The sequence below is a fragment of the Enoplosus armatus genome, chromosome 9, assembly GCF_043641665.1.
Source record: "Enoplosus armatus isolate fEnoArm2 chromosome 9, fEnoArm2.hap1, whole genome shotgun sequence".
NCBI classification, from domain to species: domain Eukaryota; kingdom Metazoa; phylum Chordata; class Actinopteri; order Centrarchiformes; family Enoplosidae; genus Enoplosus; species Enoplosus armatus.
In genome coordinates, this window is record NC_092188.1 from 5987220 (window position 1) to 6008882 (window position 21663).

The window sequence follows — 21663 nt, forward strand, 5'->3', positions numbered from 1 at the left end:
AGAAGGAAGAAATAGAAAAGTGAGGAGAGGAAGGGTCAGGTCAGAGCAGAAACACTGTGGAGAGAAGAGGACAGGAGAACGAGACGGAAAGAGGTAAAACACAACATTTACTTTAAAATATGTTTTTGGACTGTAAATTGATGAGGTGATTCATACTTCAAACTAATATCATAAATGCTTTTTGACATTCCTTGATTTGCTGGTAAAGTAAGGGTGGACTATGCTGAAGAAAGAGTGCTTGGTGATGGGAAGATTTAAGGTAGAAGATTCAGGGGACCCAAAAATGCAGTTGTGGTAAAGATTGTTGTAGTGAATTTAATTTACAGTATAAAGGACCTTTCGAGAACAGATAACCATAAAAAGTGCCAGCACTGTCACACCTTCGGGTAAAGTGTGTTCATCTCGCAACTACGGAATAACTAAACTTGCAACATCCTGTATTAACATCTATGATATCAGCTGTGAAGTTTCCTTTCGTTCAGTTCCTTCTCGTTTACTCCACTTTCAGTGTAAAATCTGTCCTGTGGACGGAGAAACTGACTGTCTCAAGTATCAAATCAGGATGTTTGTTCTCTTCTGGCCGATTCTGCTGTTCACTGTGAGAGGCAGCAATGTAGACACAGGTATGCGTCTTTATTGTATTCTTGTTATGATGCCAACATTAAAGATATTAATAAAAATGTTAGCAATAATTTGCCATGATAAATGTCTTTTCATAAATGTTTACCTGACATGCTTCTAAATTACAAGGATTTCGTTTTTTCCACCCTGAATTTACCACCTCATTATTAGCATTCCTCACAGCACCTATTGACTTACTTGGAAATTCTGGGATAAATAGTTGTGTAAATGACTCCTTTGTTTACCAAAGATATAATGGATAAATACTGAAATTCTGTTGTGTTGTTTGCTCAACGCTGCTGACACCAGGAGTTATATAAAAAAAAAACGTATAGTGTAAGTATATGTACTATCTGTCAGGAGTAGTAGCCTTTCGTTGTCATTTATTAAATATTGCATATTGTCAAAATTTAACAATCCTCTGCCCCTGTGTTTCTCTCACTGTCTACATTAACAGGTGCAACGGTGGTGAGAAGACAGTTCTGTCAGAATGGATTCTGTATCACTCTTAGTGAAGGAGAAATAACAGCAGAGGCTGGACTCTGTGTTGTGATACCGTGTTCTTTCACTACTAAATACGACTTCACACCCCAAAATATAGTTTGGTACAAATGTGAACCATCTAAACAAAAATGTGGTGATTCAGACGTGATATTCCACACTAACAAGAGCAACAGAAAAATTCAGTCTGGGTTCAAAGGACGAGTGTCACTGTTGGAGCCTGACGTGAGACGGATGAACTGCAGCATCATCATCAGTGACCTCATTGAGTCAGACTCTGGATCATATCAGCTCAGAGTTAATGGTATCCTCCAGAATTGGAGATCAGATGGATTTACATTCTCTCCAAAAGCAACTGTCTCTGTTTCAGGTATGAAGAGCTACAACAAATATATTCAGTGAAGATGTTCAAATACACTTGGTGTATTTATAGTCTTAATGGAGCATGAAGTAATGTTTAGCATTTGTTGACCTCTGTGGGCAACTAGTAGGAACTGTTCCTGATGTAACTCCTATTTATTATTAATGATGACCTTCAGGCTGCTCACCTGATTCCACTCGTGGACTGCTCTCCCCTTAGATCTGATCCAGAAGCCCACAGTGATGATTCCTCCAATAACAGAGGGACAGCAGACCACACTGACCTGCACTGCTCCTGGTCTCTGCTCTGGATCTGGTCCTGAAATCACCTGGACGTGGAGAGGAGCAGGAGAGAACCACTCTCATATCACAGGAAACAAAACTGCTTTCACGACTGCTGTCGCACAGAGACACAGCTCAATTTTGACGTTTAACTCTTCAGCTGAACACCACGGCACCAGTGTCTCCTGTAAGGTCAGCTTCACGAACAACATCACTACAGAGCAGACAGTGACTCTGAACGTCACCTGTGAGTAGCACATACTGTACTTTATTCTCACCTTTACATTTTATCTAAATAGTTTGCTAAGAGATTTAGCAAACACTTTAATTTCTGATGTTTTTCTGAGCTGTGTTAAATTTTCAAACAGTGTTCTTGCAGAAAAGTTGGAAATTTTCTAAAACATTGTATATAATACAGTATATAATTTTGTTTCATAGATGTGAAGGAAGTTAAAATCACTGGGGATACAAGTGTGAAGGAGGGTGATACTCTGAATGTGACCTGCACTCTTGAAAGTTTCCCTCCATCTCTTATCACATGGACTAAATTTTCCGACAAAAACAAACTAAATGGAACAGAAACTAATCTGCAGAACGACACTTTAACTGACCTGCAGAACGACACTGAAATCTACCTGCAGGAAGAAAGTGGAATGAGCACTTTAACCATCTCTAACGTGACAGCAGAAGATTCTGGACTGTACATCTGCACAGCAAAACATCTGAACAGCACCCTGATGAAAAAAGTTGAAGTAACAGTGATATGTAAGTACATTGTACAACTGTTTAAGACAGAGCATTTCTTGTAGTATTTTCCAATTTCTTCTAATCGGGTAACTGAAACTATTGAGTTGAGAGCAGAGAACAACCTTATTAAGCCTCATCCTGAATAACTTCAGCCCTGCACCTTTTTATATGTACGTGGGGCCATCTCAATGTGCATTTTTATTCATTTAATTTTTTGACTGCATAAGAAATTTACTGTATTTGCCTTTAGATTCTAATGGAAATGAGGAAAAAGCCCTTTGATGTATGGAGGCATTGCGAAGGCCTCCAGGTGGTTCTCAGCCTCACTGAAGCCACTGTGTGTAGAGTTTGAAAACTGTCAGACTTTGGCGCCCTCCAGTGGTGTATGTATTTATGCAAGTGTCTGCATATATGTGTATATACACACATACATATATATAAACTACACTAAACTGTGGCAGATAATGTAGAAACGCAATAACAAACTCTTACACTTATTGACTTTGAATTATGTGTGTATATGATGTATATCTCATATTAATTATAAATATGTATGTGCACTGCTGTATATATTTTTATGGATATTGTATGTTTTATTTGGAGTCACACCTACACAGTATAATAACAGTTTTACAGATAGCACATACACTAGGGCTTCCTGAAGAGCTACTGCTTTTCTATTTCAGAAGGACTAAAGAAGTCCCTTTAACACCTCAATACCTCTGGAGTTGCACTACAGGACTAGTTATATTTGCATGCATGTATGTATTTGATAGATATTCCCACAAAGTATGTATATTGTCTACAAATATTGTGAGGTATTGTAATATATATAATTAATATGATTGTTTATTTATATATATTTGGTCTGTTTGCTACCTCTATATCTTAATCTATTTCTTATTTCTTATTATCTTATATCTATTTTGTCCACAGATATGAAAACTATTGTAATCACTGGGGATACAACAGTTGAGATGGGTGATGCTCTGAATCTGACCTGCAGTGTTGACAGTTTTCCTCCATCTCATATCACATGGACTAAACTTGGTTCCAACACAAACCTGTGCAAAGGAACTGATACTGACCTGCAGAACGACACTGGATCAGCCAAACTTTTCCTCCCTAATGTGACAGCAGAACATTCTGGACAGTACATCTGTATAGCAAAACACCTGGATACAACTGTGACTATATACGCTGACGTAACTGTGACTTGTAAGTAGACTTTACTCTTCTTGAAAAGGAAGTTTCACATTTCACACTATCAGCATTTTGTTGTGACGCTGTGATTCTGCTTGCGTGTCCACAGTGTATCCAAAGATCATAAAAAGCTCTAAGTGTGAGGTTCAGTCGGAGGTCCTGACTTGTGTGTGTATCAGCGAGGGGTTTCCTTTACCCACCATCAAATGGCCCTTGTTGGAGAACCACACTCAGTACTGTGTTATCACCACTGTGTCAAACCACACAGTCAACAGCACCGTCACCCTAACTGTAAAGGACCACAGCAACACTGCTGTTGAGTGTGTCAGCGGCAATGAAAATGGGGAAGCAAAAGAAAACTTCACCATCCAAATAAAGGCGTCAGAACAAGAGGGTATGTGTTCTCAACTAAAACACTCCTCTTACTGTAGACCACCGCTTCATATTTTTATTGTGAAAACCAAGCTGTCAAAAGGAAACAAGGTATTACGTGTATATTGTATCATATTAACAACACTGACCTCAATATTTCTGTTTCTGTTCCTCTTGGTTGCAGGTCAATCCAGCGAACTATTAGAAATTGTTTCATGGCTAAAACTCATCATTGCCTTTTTCATTGGGGTTCTTCTTTCAGCAGTTCTTTGCTGTTTGGCAAAAAAATTCTACAGGTACGCCATTAATTCCAATAATTAATTCATAGTTATGTTTGTGGATAATCATCATACATAAAATTTAATTTGTTGCTGTTTTATTTCAGAAAAAAACAGAAGAACTTTGGAAATCTGGATGAGACTCTGGAGATGGTGACCAGTCAAGAGGATCCACTGGTATTTATATTCACTAAGTTGATAACTCCATATGATCAACATTTCACAACCATAAATAGCAAATGGTTATACAGTTAGATTTGGCAGAAAAGACTCCAGGACTGCTGGAGAAATAATCCACTTTGAATGTCGAGGTGAAACAGCATTTCAAGAGCATCCAGCTTTCGCATCGTGACTTATTTCAATTGGTGGGATCAAGCTTATGTTAGCACACATCATATTTTGTTTTACAGAAAGAAAACATGATTGGATTTTGATATAAGAATACAAAGAAATGAATTGTTTTGTATTTGGTTTGATAGGTGCGCAATATCACCGGGGATGTGATCTAAAAGAGTTAAAAAGGCGTTTTTCATTTCAGACTTCAGAACAAACAAATACATAGACGTTACATTTGAGTTAATTCAACAATACCAAAAATACAGCACATGAGGAGGAGGTTGTTGAGGGAGTCGTCTCATAGCCAAGCAGCTGATGAAGGAGCCACTGATGGTGAAGCATGAATAAAGCAGCCGTTGCCAGTCAACTCAAGCAAGCGCACCTTCTGTGCTCTGCCTGATCCAACTCTATGCTCCATTCATTTCACCTCACTATGAAATACAACTTGCAGAAAGTTGACACTTGAAAACTTGATGATACTGCATATTCTATCTAAGTCAACACCATGCCTGTTTCAATAGTTGGGTCCCTTTTTGTTGCTTTGCAGTGCAGTTGTATGTACTGAAAAGAGTGTGAGTGAGAGAGTGTGACAGTAATGTAAAGATTATGGTAAAAAATGTTTGGCAGAAATGTAAATTTACCAGATAGAGATTTCAGGCATATTGTTCACAGTTTTGGTGCTTGTAGCAGCTGCTGAATGAGTCATATAATTTACATTGTACCTGACAGATAGATGCTGGTCAATCAGTGGAAGATGACCAGACCTACTACCAAGAGGCAGCTGAAGGAGGAGAGGTTGTGGCAGCAGAGAAAGCGGCCTCTGATCTCAATGATGGACCAAAAGATGTGGAGTACGCCAGCATTGATTTCTCCTTGTTGAAAAGAAACGGTCCCAGGCAGGAGCAAGAGACCACAGAGACAGAGTACGCTGAAATTAAGAAAGAAGTAAAAGAGGACAGAGAAGACAACAGCGGAGAGGAAGGTGAAGAGTTGGAGGGCAAAGAGGAGGAGGAGGAGGAGGAGGAGGAGGAGGAGACAACAAATTGTGTCCCAGAAGAGGAGGAAGGGGAGGACATGGCAGTGTACTCCAATGTGGAGGATATAATGCGTGAGATTTGAGGAGTTGCTTCAGATGTGATGGATTGATGTAATGGACGGATGATGGATTTTTATTCCAGTTAATAAATGAGTGTCCTGTGAACAGTTTCTACCACAGAGTTGTGATCTTCAAATGCCAAATTCAGCCTGTGGTAATTGGAAGTAACATGAGACTTCACATCTCTACAAGTTAGCGGCTCTTTAAATCCAGTCATTCAACTGAGGGTGGACTGGAAGTTGGACAGAATTTCGTTCATTCAAGTATTATTGTGCTTCAATGTGTTTACTCACATCCATGAGAAAATTGACTGTCATAATGGCAGTGGTGTGCAAAAGGAGGGGCCAGAGGGGCGACCACCTCTTGCCCTTTTTGCTCTGAGAGCTGATTTGTATTTTTGTTTGATACCTTTTCATTTAACTAGGATAAGCATGTGGCTTAAGTGTCCCTCTGGTCAGCCCAAAGTTCGTCTGTACGGACCGCATTTCTCTGAAAAATATGACTCTCATGTTCACCCTTTGTCAGGAGGAGGAGTCTCTTTTTCAGCATGGCTCTAGGGATGGCATCGTTGGTCAGTTTGTGGGGCCACTTTGGTGGTCAAACTGAAATATCTCAACAGCTACTGGGTGGACATTCACACTCCCCAGAGGATGTATGACTTTGTTCATCCTGTGACTTTTCCTGCTGCTCCCACCATGAGGTTTTGAGTGAAAGATTAAACTTTGTCCCCCCATCTCTTCAAGTGGATCTGCATCAGGATGGACAGGAAGACCAACTGCAGCAACCAATTTTGATGTACATTAAACTGCTGTGAATTTATGCATGAATTTTCATTTTAAATATGAAGAATTGTTAAATTACAGATCAGTACGCCATCTTTTAGTTTTTTGTCAGTCATTTTTGTTTAGCTTTTTATATGATCTGTTTTTCAAACTGATAACATTTGTCTCTAGGTTGATACTGATGTTGTTCTTGTTTAACAAGCTGTAGATCACTTCCCTTTTTAAAATGTTGCAGTAATCAACCTGCCTGGGGGGGAAAAGTGCCATATATTGCTTCCTCTGAGTACAGTGAGCAGTATCTGGCACATGGGTTTATTTTTTCTTAAACAGAAACACTTGTTTAAGTTACAGCAAAATTTCTTGTACATGTCGACAGGTTCTGCAGTGAGAGTTTAATATGCAGGCATTTAGTCACTGATAAGGACAAAATTGTTGCCAGGTTATTGCTAAACGTTGTTATCTCACACCTTTAAGTGAGGGAGAGAATACAGTGATGTCATATGAGGCAATGTTTAAATGAATAACCACTTCAGGGACTTTTCTGAGAACACAACTTAGAGATGTTGCACAATAAACCATAAAACCATACTGTTATAAAAACAGAAGTTTTTTCTAGGAGGCAGCATTAAGTTGAAATTAAGAACTATGATATCAAATACTCTCTTGTTGGATCTGCAGGTATTTAATGCACTTTACCTGTGACAGGCTTTGTCTTTTTATACATGAATAAACTGATGATTAAACTAATGACTATCTTTGACAATTGACCATTATTATTTAACTGGTATTGCAGATATTAGCCAGTAATACAGACCATTTCACATTTGTGCACTTAATGTATTACGCATTACAGTTGGATAGTTCATGGATAGTTCATCAACTATCCATCAACTCAGATACAATAGTTGATTTCTTAAGATGGCTAAATGTTGTTTATACATATGGTACTTCCCCTTTCTCAAAGTTTCTCAGTCATGAAGATGATCAAAAAAAATAATTTAAGTATTCATTGCTAAAGTTGCAAATTCCCAACTTGATATTATTTATATATATATATATATATATACATGATATTAGGGGATTTTAGCTGTAAGTGTGGCAGTTTAAAGAGAGCCAGCAGTGCGTAGAGAAACTTCCTGGAAACTTGTTGCTGTGCAAAAAGGGAAGAAGTACAAAAAAGAGAGGAAGAGTCAACTCAGAGCAACACTCAGCAGAGGTCAGTGAGGAGAGAAGCAAGCAGGAGAAAAAAAGGTAAAACACAACATTTAATTTATTTTTTAATTATAAATGGAAACAGTATAAGTCATTTCCCCTAATTAATATAAAATGGGTTTTTTTAACTTCCTGGCTTACTTGTAAAATAAAGTGGAGGATTGTAGATCATTATTTCAGAGCTGTTTCTGAGCTGCTACAGATAAATTAAATTTATTTATCAGCTTTCTGGAACAAGCTTAAATGTGGGTTAAAAATAAAAAAATAATGTGACTACAGAAAAGGTGAACGTGAAACAGTCTGTATGTAAAGCTGTGCTTCTAGCCGTGGAGGAGTTTCTGGTCCAGTTTCGTCAGCTGAATGTCCTGTGTGATTGTTGCACTTAATGTGTAAAATGTTTGTGCCTCTAAAAGGAAAAGTTCGTCCGGTGGAGAGGGAGACTCACTGTGTCCATCAGCAAATGAGGATGTTTGTTCTCATCTGGGCGACTCTGCTGTTCTCTTTGAGAGGAAGACATGCTGCCAAAGGTAGAGTGTGAAACTTTACTGAATCTTGTTATGATGCCAATATGTCTATCTTTTAAAGCTGCTGATAACATCTTCAACGGTTTTAAATGTCATTTCATATGCTGACTTTTCAAGCTCCACGCATAAGTATTTTTTATTAAAAAAGAAAGAAAGAAGTATTTTGTAGCTTATTAAAACTAAGATGATCCACAACATATTGTCAGTATTGGGGGAATCCTGGGAAGGAACTGGCTGAAACAATATTTGATATTAGCCTCAAACATCAGCCAACATATACTGGTCTAATGACCATGTAAAATATAGAAAACTTTCAATAATCTCTTCATATTTCATCAAAATCTAAAAGTGTTTTTTTTTGTCTCTTTTAAAACTTTATTTTCCCCTCTCTTCATTAATGGGTTCCTTTCCAGGAAGAAAACGATACTGCCAAGGTGGATCCTACTGTAGTGAATCAGTAAAAACAGCAGAGGCTGGATTCAAAATCTAAACATATTTTTGTCTCCTTTGTATTCTTTGCAACAGATGCATCAGTTTGTGGAAGACAAGGCCATGAAAATCATTTCTGTGTCACTCTTAGTGAAGGAGAAATAACAGCAGAGGCTGGACTCTGTGTTGTGATACCGTGTTCTTTCACTATTGAAAACGGCTTCACACCCCAAAATATAGTTTGGTACAAATGTGAACCATCTACACAAAACTGTGGTGATTCAGACGTGATATTCGACACTAACAAGAGCAACAGAAAAATTCAGTCTGGGTTCAAAGGACGAGTGTCACTGTTGGAGCCTGACGTGAGACGGATGAACTGCAGCATCATCATCAGTGACCTCACTGAGTCAGACTCTGGATCATATCAGCTCAGAGTTTATGGTTATTGGAGATCAGATGGATTTACATTCTCTCCAAGAGCAACTGTCTCTGTTTCAGGTATGAAGAGCTACAACAAATATATTCAGTGAAGATGTTCATTGTTGCCAATGAACGGCACCAACATACTTGGTGTATTTATAGTCTTAAGTGATGTTTAGCATTTGTTGACCTCTGTGGACAACTAGTAGGAACTGCAGCGGTTCCTGATGTAACTCCTATTTATTGTCCCATTGAAACAAAGCATCTGATTATTTTAGCCCACATTTAAGTGAATGATGATCTTCAGGCTGCTCACCTGATTCCACTCGTGGACTGCTCTCCCCTTAGATCTGATCCAGAAGCCCACAGTGATGATTCCTCCAATAACAGAGGGACAGCAGACCACACTGACCTGCACTGCTCCTGGTCTCTGCTCTGGATCTGGTCCTGAAATCACCTGGACGTGGAGAGGAGCAGGAGAGAACCACTCTCATATCACAGGAAACAAAACTGCTTTCAGGACTGAGAATCTGACTGCTGTCGCACAGAGACACAGCTCGACTTTGACGTTTACCTCTTCAGCTAAACACCACGGCACCAGTGTCTCCTGTAAGGTCAGCTTCACAAACAACATCACTACAGAGGAGACAGTGACACTGAACGTCACTTGTGAGTAGCACATACTGTACTTTATTCTCTCATATGTATTTTTAACTTTGCAAAATGCTTCCCTAGCTCAGTGTAGATATTCTGAAACTAAACTGTGAATGTCTCAAGTTTCATAACTTCCACAGTGATGTGAAACTTTTTAACTTAACACAGAGTGAACGGATTTGTGTTGATATGAGTGTTTTCATGCCTTTTCAAGTCGAATGTTAGTGTATTTAATTTTAGTTATTTATACAGAGATTATTTTCTTGCGTATTGGACTCTAACCAACATAATCCATTTATAAAAAATGTCTCACATTTATTGAGGCATTTTCAAGGCTTCCAGATGGATTTCAGCCTCAGCTTGGAGCCACATGTTCAGAATAATAAGGAATAAGGAATTCTAATAGTTTGTCTAAAATTTTGTCTTAAAGATCTGAAGAAACCTGTAATCACTGGAGTGACAACTGTTAAAGAGGGTGATGCTCTAAATCTGACCTGCAATGTTGAAAGTTTCAGTCCGTCTTTTATCACATGGACTAAACTTGGTTCCAACAAAAACCTGCAAAAAGAAACCACAATCAGCCTGCAGAATGACACTGAAACAGCCACTCTTGTCATCCGTAATGTGACGGTAGAATATTCTGGACTGTACATCTGTACAGCAAAACACCAGATCACTACTCTGATTAAACATGCTGAAGTAACTGTGACATGTAAGTAGACTGTACTAGAAAATTTTTCTTCATATCAGCTTGCTGTGTGTTTGCTGAGATTCTTCTTGTGTGTTTGCAGTTTTTCCAAGGATCTTAAGTAGCTCTGCATGTGAAGTTCAGTCGGGGGTCCTGACTTGTGTGTGTATCAGTCAGGGGTTTCCTATACCCACCATCAAATGGCCGCTGTTGGAGACTCTCACTGAATACTCTGGCACTACCGAAGTGTCAAACCACACCGTCAACCTCAATTTTACTGTATCTATAAAAGATCGCAACTACACCACTGTCGAGTGTGTCAGCTGCAGTGATGTTGGGGAAGCAAAAGGAAACCTCACGGTCACCATCACGCATGAGTTAAACCAAGAGGGTAAGTGTGGACAACTGAAATCCCTCTCCTACTCTAAACCACTGCTTTATGACAAATGTTTTTAAACAATTTGTTCCTCCTGATTTCAGATATGCTCAAGAAACTGTTAATAATTGTTAAACAGCCGCCAGTCATCACTGCGTTTTTGATTGGGATAACTCTTTCAGCAACCATCTGCTGTTTGTCCAGAAAATGCCACAGGTACACTTTTAAGTTTATATTCTGCATAACTGTGCTTCTTTTTTGTTTTGTTGTTTTTACAAAAAAGGCATTATTCATTTATAATCAATCCAAAAGGGCCACACCAGTCTTTTAGCACACCTAAATACTATGTTCCCTTTGATTTTTTAATGCCAAATCACAAAAAAAGTTAGCTCATGACAAATAGAGCAGGTCTAGGCCATACTCTTTATAATATTATATATACATTATTATACAATGCTAACCATTTTAGTGCCACCTAAATTACTTTTCTTATATTTAAATAATAAATCAAAAACAATGTTGCCTGGTAAGTAGGAAGAACACATTCAAAAATCAAAAGAAAATGGTTACAGGCACAGTCCTTTTTAAAAAACCTGTTCTAAGAGTGACTTTAAGTCAATGATCCTTGCTTGTTAATTGTTAATTGTTAACATTTGTTCCTATTTAATTAATTTTCACTCCAGAAAAAAACACAAGAGCTCTGAAAATATGGCTGAGACTATGGAGATGGTGACTATTCAAGCAGCTCCACTGGTATGTATGTTAACACAGCTAGTAATTATATATAAGTTAAATGTTATTGCTTAAATTTTAATCTTGTGATGAGAACTGGACTGGACTACTTGTTTTCTGTTTGAAGATCAACATGCAGAGACTTACAGTAAACACTGTCAGAGGTGTCTTATTGTTGTAATGTAATGCCGTTGTAAGTGTAGACTGATTTGAGAAGACTACACTATCACACAACAGCAATCTTAACTATAACTAAAATAAAAGCAGGTAAGATCATTTTAACAGATCAGCAGCAATATGTCAAGTTTCAAGTCTTTACAAGTGGATTTTCAAACAACATAATCCTGAATTGAGTAGAAACCAGTTGCAGCCTAGAAGATCAGAATTTCTTTTATTATGAAATGACTTATTTGTTTTGGCATTGAATGTAAAGAACATATGATTTGTAGTAAACAGGCAAACCCTGCAAAGTTTGAAATTACTGAAAATATGTGATGGCTGAAAATATTGAACGTCACTGATGGAGAGACTTCATGCATATCATTCAAATGACATATCATTTCTGCATTGTACCCAACAGATAGATGCTGGTCAAGCAGTAGAAAATGAAGCGACCCATGACCAAGAGGCAGCTGAAGGAGGAACTGAAGCTGCTGGGCAATCAGCCCCTGACAGTGATGTGGAACCAAAAGAGGCAGAATACTCTGACATTGATTTCTCCTTGTTGAAAAGGAAGAGTCCCACAGGGGCAGAGGGTACGCAAGAGACCACAGAGACGGAGTATGCTGAAATTAAGAAAGAAGAAAAAGAGGAGAGACAAGATGATGGTGGAGAGGACGGTGAGATGTTGGAGGGCAATAGAGAGGAGGAGGTGATAATAGGGGAAGATAAGGAGACCAAACAGTGTATGTCTCCAGAGGAGGAGGGAGGGGAGGACATGGCAGTGTACTCCAATGTTAATGAAATAATGGGTGACATTTGAGGACTGTGTGAAGCCAGACAAAACACAATGGGTGATTTAGCATGCATGCAGTGAGACGAGCATTACCTTAATCAGTGGACAGGGCACGAGTGCAAGATGGGGGTTGATAGAGTGCAGAAATGTATGTTTAGATGTGATGCATGTGTGGTTCGTTAGGAGAGGATATGGCCTTTTTTTTTTGGTTATGAGGATGATGTAGATTTCCTTTACAGAAAGGAAAGCATGTATGTATAATAAGAATATAAATATAAATAAAAGGGGGTGGAAGAAAAGAAAAAGAACGTGGATAAATGTGTTCTCACGAAAAAGGATAATGATGAATTAAAAGAAGCAGATAGATGTTAGGCAGAGGTGAAGTTTCTTGGACAATATTTTCTGATGTGATGGCTTCTCATTTTGATGTGTAAATGACAATCCTGTGTTTTGTTTTGTTTTTTTAACACATGACTGTGCTCTTAGCCTGAGATGAGCTGTTATCAATACATGTCACCACCTCGAAAGGTTGAGGACTGTGCTACTTCATTCATTCAACTACCAGTCCATTCTAACCACATTACATTTTGTCTGCTGTAGAAGTCTTTGTGTGCAAACAAGCTTTGGTGTCTAAGCTAAGCTTTTCATTCATTTTAGACAATTCATTATTATTTAAGAAATAAATGCAGCTGAAATTGCATCTAAATAAACTGAGGTCTAATGTGTCATCACTATCTAGACATTGTAGTAGGTCTCATTATTATATTATACAGAATGTCCTTGTTCAAATGTTAGTGTCCTTTTTTTGTCCATAATTTGATTGAGCTCTTCCAGACACGATTCTGTTATATTCATGTGTCCAAGACACTGAACCCTAAATGGTTCCCGATGGTTAGGACAGTGCCTTGCATTGTCATTGATGCCATCAGTGAGTGTGAACAGGTGAATGTGTGGCAAATTGTAAAGCACTTTGGATGACTACAGTCCATTTATGTGCAAATTTCCAACTTTGGTAGTATGTTTGTACCCTCAGTGCCCTTGTTTGGTTTGCCAGAATTGCAGCTTATTTGCTGGTCTAGTAGCACAACGTGAGAACAGGAAATACAGTGATGCCACATAAGGAAATACATTAATGAATACTTTGCTGAGAACGGTACAGAACAGCCTTCATGAGGCTGAAGCTAAAATGGAGAAACAGGATGAATACAGATGTTCTGCAGGTATTTAATGCATTTATCAGTGACAAAAGCGGTCACATGAATATTCTTTTACCATCATTACTCAACTGGCACTGCAGACATTAGCCAGTAAGATAGACCATTCACTGTCATGCACATCACACTTTGCACAGTATGTATTATGCATTTAACTGTACCAGGGGAATGAAAAGACACTATAATAACCAACAAATATTGATAATTCAATCTTACTGAGTCATGCATCTGCACAAAGAAAAGACACTATTGGTTGGTTGATTCGTTTCTCAAGATGACAAGAATTTTTGTGCAACAGCCATAAACTTCCTCTTTCTTTTTTTATATCAGTTCACAGTTATGAGAGTGGTACAAAAAAACAAACAAACAAACAATAAAAATGCTTTCCTTCATTATTTAGTGTTGAAAGTACAGATTTCCAAAAGGATGTGTGGTGCATATTGTGATACTATGAGATTATAACTGATGATAATTGTGGCAGTCGAACGAGAGGAGCAACAGTACTCTGCATTTAGTTTTTGCTAAAAGAAGGAAGAGGTAGAAAAGTGATGAGAGGAAGAGTCGGTTTAAAGCGGAGTCACGGCTGAGATCACTGCAGAGAGAAAGGGAACAAGACAAACAGGTAAAACACAAGATTTAACTTTTTAAGCGTCTTCTGAATTAAATAATTGAAAAACATTAAAAATGATTGGCTTTGCTTGTGCAGTATGGCAGACTGTAGTAGAAAAAGTCTTGGCGTAAAGATGGACAGGGGCCCTGGGTATGGCAGACACCACAGATATTTTTGTGCAGGGGTACAGAATAGGTGAACATGCAACATCCTGTATTAACGTCTGTGCTGTCAGCTGTGGAGCTGTTTCTGGTCCAGTTTGATCAACCCAACTTCCTGTATGTTTATTGCACATTTTGTATAAAGTCAGAGAAAAGACTGACTGTCTCAATCATCGAAGAAGGATGTTTGTTCTCATCTGGGCGACTCTGCTCTTCACTGTGAGAAGCGACGATGCTAACGCAGGTATAGTGTGCAACTTTATTGCAATCTTGTTATGAGACCAAAGTCAAATGCCAATATTGATTTTTTTTTTAAGCTGCTGAGGGCATCTTCAATATTAGGAATTAAAAAATGTACACTGATGATAACCGTCATCTAATGTTTTCCTATCACACTCCAAAATTGCAGTTGCAGATATCCAGTTTTTTGTCCCTTTAAAATTAGCTTGGCAGCTTGTTAAAGCTTATCAGCCTCATGTATCAGGAAACAGATGTATTGATCACACGCTGCTGCAGATATGATTGTTTGCCCTTTTAGGCTTTCAGCAGTATTTCAGCAATGTTACTACCTTTCAGTAAAAGTGATCAATATCATATTATCAATATCTACACATCTCCTGTTCCTAATCGTCTGTTTTTCCCTGTTTGTATTAACAGTTGCATCTCCAGGAGAAACACAGAATTGTCAAAATGGATTCTGTGTCACTCTTAGTGAAGCAGAAATAACAGCAGAGGCTGGACTCTGTGTTGCGATACCTTGTTATTTTACTACTGATCCTGGATTTAGTTTGGAAAGAGCAGTTTGGTACAAATGTGATCCTTCTAAACAGAACTGTACTGAACTGACACTCCACTTGAACAACACCAACCCAAAGGCACAGTCTGGGTTCAGAAGTCGAGTGTCACTGTTGGAGCCTGATCTGAGTCAGAGGAACTGCAGCATCATCATAAATGACCTCACCAAATCAGACTCTGGATCATATCAACTCGGAGTTAATGGTACCCTCAATGGAGCAACCAAAGAATACACATCTCATAGAGCAACTGTTACTGTAAAAGGTAAAAATACATACATACACCAACTGGCTGTACTCCGTAAACTCTGTAAGGCTATGTGCTATGAAATAATGTTTGGCCTCTATCAACCTCTGACGAGCGCAAGTCTCATTTCACTCCTGCTATACCTTCTACTTATTGCCCCCTTTATATTTAATAGATTAGTACATTAATCCTACTTGAGGTGAATATTAACTTTCATGTCTGCTCACCAGATTCCACTAATAGACTACATCAGCCTGATTTTCTTTCTACTGTATATTTGCTCCCCTTTTAGATCTGGTCCAGAAGCCCACAGTGATGATTCCTCCACTAACAGAGGGACAGCAGGCCACACTGACCTGCACTGCTCCTGGTCTCTGCTCTGGATCTGATCCTGAAATCACCTGGACGTGGAGAGGAGCAGGAGAGAGCCACTCTCATATCACAGGAAACATCACAGCCAATCAGGGCCAAAGCTCAACTTTGACCTTTAACTCTTCAGTCATACACCACGGTACGGAGGTCGCCTGTAAGGTCAGCTTCACCGGTGATATGACAACAGTGGAAACGGTGACTCTGAATGTGACCTGTGAGTAAATCATATTGTGATATTCTCCAACATTTACTTTTTACTTTGCAAAACACGAAAAAGAAGCTTTCCCAGCTCACTGCTGGTGTTCTGAAATGTCATACTTTAACATGATTTGGAGGCAGTATATCATCTTACGGGTAAAAAAAGTATTTAGCTTTATACGAAATTATCAGTTTTGTGTGAATTTTCTAAGGTATCTTATGCACCTGTTTTATATGCTGTGCCTGGATGGAGGCCTCCAAAGCTCTAAGAAGCTAAGGACTGTCACAACTTTCATTGGCTGACCATCCATATCCATGTGTTTTGACATATTATCTTTGTCTCTATACTTTTGTCTCAGATGTAAGAGAACTTAAAATCACTGGGACTACAACTGTTGAGGAGGGTGATGCTCTTAATCTGACCTGCAGCATTGAAAGCTTCTCTCAGTCCCTCATCACGTGGACTAAACTTGGCTCTAAGAAAAACCTGCACAACGAAACCAAAGCGGACCTGCAGAATGAAAAGAAGGCTCGTCTTATCATCCCCAACGTGACAGCAGAACATTCTGGACAATACATCTGTACAGCAAAACATCTGAACAACTCTGTGACAGAAAGCATTAACATAACGGTGATGTGTGAGTACACTGTGCAGTGTCTAGTTGCTTTCTTCACAGACAAGTGGTTGAAAAGTGAAAATCTTTGAATTCAGGAGGAGGAAACAAGCAATTCCAAATCTCACTAAATTTCATAGCCACTGCCATTAAATGGATTTATGTGTGGCCCTTTTATGTTTTTTCATTCACTTTCAAGAATTTCATTGGGGTCATTAACCCAAAGATTATAAACTAGATCTCAGATGTTGCCGTCACCAACTTAATCACTTATTCAGAATTATTGTATTATTATTGTATAGAGATGGTTTCCAGGTGCTAGTATAGTATACAATATTAAAAGTAGATGTTGAAATGTCTCAGGGTTGAGGCTTTTGGAGGACTTTAGCCTCAGAATGATTACAAACTGCATTATCTGATGAACTCAAATATTTTATCCATATTTTGTCTCAAAGATGTCAAGGAACCTGAAATCACTGGAGGGACAACTGTAAAGGAGGGTGATACTCTGAAAATGACCTGCAGTGTTGACAGTTTCCCTCCATCTGTCATCGCGTGGACTAAACTCGGCTTGAACAAAAACCTGAGCAGTGAAACTGTAACCGACCTGCATAATGACACAAGAACGGCCACAGTCGTCATCCCTAACGTGACCACAGAACATGCCGGACAGTACATCTGCAACGCAAAACATCGGAGCAACAATCTGAAGGAAGAAGTAAACATAACAGTGATATGTAAGTACACAGAACAACTGTTCTTACACAGAAAATCTGCAGATGGACTCTATCAGGTAGCTGAAACTTGAAGGTCTATCTTCTACACTGAAAGAAAATTTCATTAGGCTTTGGTTTTCAGCCTCAGACTGAAGTCGTATGTTCTGAATATTAAAAATTGCAGTATCTGATAAATTCAACTTATTTGTTCAAATTTTTTGCCTCAAAGATTTGAAGAAATCTGAAATAACTAGACAGAGATCTGTAAAGGAGGGTGATATATAAAGGAAAATCATATTCTACCTACTATCAGCTTAATGTACGCGTCATTTGATGTTGTGATTCTGTTTTTTTGCAGTGTATCCAAAGATCCTAAAGAGCTCTGGATGCATAAATCAGTCGGAGGTTCTAACCTGTATGTGCATCAGTCAGGGGGTTCCTTTACCCTCCATCAAGTGGCCGATGTTGGAGAACCACACTGAGTACTCCAGCATTACTACTGCATCAAACCACACAGTCAACAGCACCGTCATCGTAACTGTAAAAGACCACAGCAACACTGCTATTGAGTGTGTCAGCAGCAATGAAAATGGAGACGTAAAAGGGAACCTCATCATAAACAGAGTAGAACAAGAAGAAGAAGGTAACTGCTCACTTTTTAATTGTTCTTTTCTGTGATCTTCTGTATTTGGACAACCCTTAAACTGTACAGGATATCCATGAAAAGGAAACGTGCTATCATGTAGCACTGACTGTAGAACAAGAAGCAGCAGTGACCTCAGTGTTAATTTTTTTTAACAATATCCGTTCCTCTTGATTACAGGTCTAACCATGAAAATGTTAAGAATTTTGACACGGCTGGAAATTATCATTGCATTTTTGATTGGCGCTCTTATTTCTGCAATCACTTGCTGGTTGATGAGAAAATGCCTCAGGTACACTATGAAGTCTTATTATTCTTACTTTTTTGCTGAGATTTTATCTGAATAAAATCTGAATTCATGTTTAATGTTAATCTGTAATTCATAAAGGAAGAAAATGTTCCCAGTAGCATGATATGGAAAATGTATTAATTGGAGAAAGTGGGCCAAAACATACTAAACTTCTTGAACGGCCCTTTAAAGTCTGTTCAAGTGTGACATTAATGATCTTTGCTTGTTATTGGTATGTTAATGCTGGTGTTTGCATTGCATTTCTCAGAAAGAAAAGGAGGACCTATGGAAATCCGGCTGAGACTCTGGAGATGGTGACACGTCACGAGGATTCACTGGTACTTATATTTATACAGCTGGTCCTATTATACATTAGTTAAAGCTCTAATGTGTATGATTTCACTCTGAGTTTTGTGATAGTATTGAAAAGGAGTTTTCAGTAGAATCGATGCTTCTTCATGCTTAAATCAGCCATTTGATGATTCGGGCATCTAATCAGGATTGCCAATCGTTGGTGTTGTAGCAGCTGATGAAGGACTCCTACCATTTCTGTGTTGTACCTGACAGAGAGATGCTGGTCAAGCAGCGGAAGAATATCAGGCCATCGACCAAGAGGCAGCTGAAAGAGGAGGAGGTGTGGCGGTGGGGAAATCAGACGTGGAGTACTCCAACCTTGATTTCTCCCTGATTAAAAGAAAGAGTGCAGCGGAGGCAGGGACGACACAGGGGACCACAGAGACAGACTATGCTGAAATTAAAAAAGAAAAGGCAGAGGCGAGGCAAGATGGAGAGGGCAAAGAGGAAGAGGAGATGTTAGGGGAGGATGAGGAGACCAAACATTGTGTACCAGATGAGAGGGAAGGTGAGGATGTGGCGCTGTATTCCAATGTGGAGGATGTAATGGGGTTTGAGGAGAGTGTTGCTTAGTTGTTAGAGGATAAAGTTACTTCTGTTATTTGGTCTGATGTCTGAGATAACCCTCAAATAATACAGACATTGTTTGTCAAGCGTCAGAATGTAGTACAAGTCATTTTGTGAATCATCTCTGTAGCAACACAGACCACTGCAAGCATATAAACCACTTATAAAAGTTTGTATTAGTATAGAAAATATTTATGTATAATATGACATGAGAAGTCTTTGTAGAGAAATGTGTTTGGGACCAACAAGAGCAGCTGCCAGGAGAATGACATTATTACCACAACATCAGATGACATACAAGTACGTATTACATGCACAAATCATACGTAATCGTAAGAGACTCAAGTACACAGAAAAAGTAAAAAGCTGTTTATTTTATCTTCAGTCTGCAGTATTATTTGTACTGCATGTAATCAGGTTTTGATGATGTTAAAGAATGATTCATGTACATTGTATTATCTGCTGTATATAGCAATTTAAACATGTTATTTAAGAAATAACTAGGAAACCAGAAAGCTAAAATGACATTAAATTAACTGAATGTCTCATTGCCATTAAGGCACTGTACGTAAAAGGGTTTTTTGTGTAGTTCACGCAGTGTTAAAGCAATACAGTATTTAGACATTTTGAGCACACTTACTTGCTTCCTTCTTGAGCGGTAGATGAGCAGATCGATACCACTCACCACTATATGTGTGCATTAAGTATGGAGTTGGAGCCAGCAGACACTTAGCTTTGTTTGGCTTAGCATAAAGACTGGAAACGGGGGGGAAAGCTAGCCTGGCTCTGTGTAAAATTCAGAAACAGAAAGTTTAGACGTCGTGGTTTTAGGACAGTTATTGGCGTAACTGTGTAGCCAGCTGGTTGCCTGGCAACCTCACTGTGATACCAGGGAGTCACTGCACCCAGGTGCTACAGTTACAGTTGAGAAAATCTGAAAGTGTTGAGGGAATGTTTTTTTTTTTAATTATTATTATTATTATTTATCTCTGTAAAGCATGTATTTGAGAGAACCAGAGCGGCTAAAACAGTTTCTGAGAACAGAGTCTAAAACCATTAGCATTGCATTTGACTTTGTTACTATGAGCAAGGCAGAAGAAGAAGCTGTGTAGAAAAAGCCTACAATCACAGCACTGTCTTCTGCAGTCAAACTGGCAGGAAATCTTTGTGTGAGAGGATGTGAACTTAAAATAACATCTGAAACAGCGTCAGATGTCTTGTTTATGGGTTCCTCTTAAAAAAGAAAGCTCTGCAGCTTGACTCAAAAGGACTTACTTACAGTAAACCCCCCCCACCCCCCAAGTTTATTACTTTGTTCCTCTTTATTGGTAATATGTGGAGAAACTCAAAATCCATATAACAGCTTTCATAGTAAATATACATCTAAAAAAAACTCTTCGCAGGTTCTGTGTATCTACAACAAGTCTTCATACTTAAATTACAATATAGGTAGTCTGTCATTTCATTTCATACACATGAGCTTTTTCAGATCTGTTGCACTTACGGTTTATAATAACAATTAGACAATTAAAAATACTTGGCTTTGAGTTTCATTCATTCATATCTCATCTTTTTTTGGCATTTTATTTTTGACTGCTGAAAGTGTAAAGAATTCTTTGGCAATCACGGCGCCCCATATCATCTTCAACATTGTGAACAGTGAGGATTGTTGATAAATATATTTTATACTGATGAGTTTTGACCATGCTTTCTTGTCTGGATATCAGTTGTGCTTAATAGTACAAATTTGCACTGTAATAAAAATAATAATGTAAGCTGATTTAACAATGAATTTTAATGTAACCTAAATGATGCTTAATTTAAAAATGTGTGTTTATATGTTTATTTATGTGCTTGTAAATGTGTGTGTGCCTTCTTGTAGGCTTTGCGTATACACACAGTATGCATGTATGAGCTTAGTGATTTTGGATTAAGGCTGAGCTGACAGGATTAGAATGTTCCACTCGCTGGACGGACACTTTAAATAGATCAACCTGACGCTGCTGGTGCTTCAGATCTGCCGAAGAATCAACATTTGACAACAAATATTTAAACCGCAGGGCTGCTTCTCCTTCAGATCTGCAGGTGAGTGTGTGCAGCATTGTGTTGAACTGAAACTTTGCCAAAAAGTCAACATTTGATTGGTTTAAAAATCATGAATTTCTGAATTACAGAAAAATATTCAGACTAAAACAGTCATACTGATAACTGACAGCAATGCATTTTTAACATTTCATTTTAGGATTTTTACACAGGCTTTAATTTGTGATATTTCTTTGTATTATTTGGACCATGTAAACCTTCAGTTCAGGT

General features: G+C 38.5%; 1 protein-coding gene across 1 annotated transcript; it reads left to right on the forward strand.

Annotated features, from left to right (window-relative positions):
• The first annotated feature begins 562 nt into the window (after positions 1 to 562).
• LOC139290099 (hemicentin-1-like) lies at positions 563 to 19432 on the forward strand. Its single transcript, XM_070911793.1, has 18 exons — positions 563 to 623; positions 1268 to 1492; positions 1703 to 2011; positions 3448 to 3729; positions 10251 to 10532; positions 10612 to 10899; positions 10989 to 11100; positions 11568 to 11637; positions 12197 to 12587; positions 14702 to 14800; positions 15214 to 15615; positions 15890 to 16183; positions 16527 to 16805; positions 17237 to 17518; positions 17856 to 18140; positions 18321 to 18432; positions 18698 to 18767; positions 18997 to 19432. The coding sequence occupies exons 1-18, from the start codon at positions 563 to 565 to the stop codon at positions 19354 to 19356; spliced, it is 4203 nt and encodes a 1400-aa protein (XP_070767894.1). The 3' UTR covers positions 19357 to 19432.
• The last annotated feature ends 2231 nt before the right edge of the window (positions 19433 to 21663 follow it).

What these genes read in the sequence shown, in the direction of transcription:
- LOC139290099 (XM_070911793.1), top strand. Translation starts at nt 563, where the DNA reads ATGTTTGTTCTCTTCTGGCCGATTCTGCTGTTCACTGTGAGAGGCAGC. An exon ending in TGCTGAAGTAACTGTGACAT is followed by an intron (nt 10,533 to 10,611) that starts GTAAGTAGACTG and finishes GTGTGTTTGCAG; the next exon opens with TTTTTCCAAGGATCTTAAGT. An exon ending in AGTAGAACAAGAAGAAGAAG is followed by an intron (nt 18,141 to 18,320) that starts GTAACTGCTCAC and finishes TCTTGATTACAG; the next exon opens with GTCTAACCATGAAAATGTTA.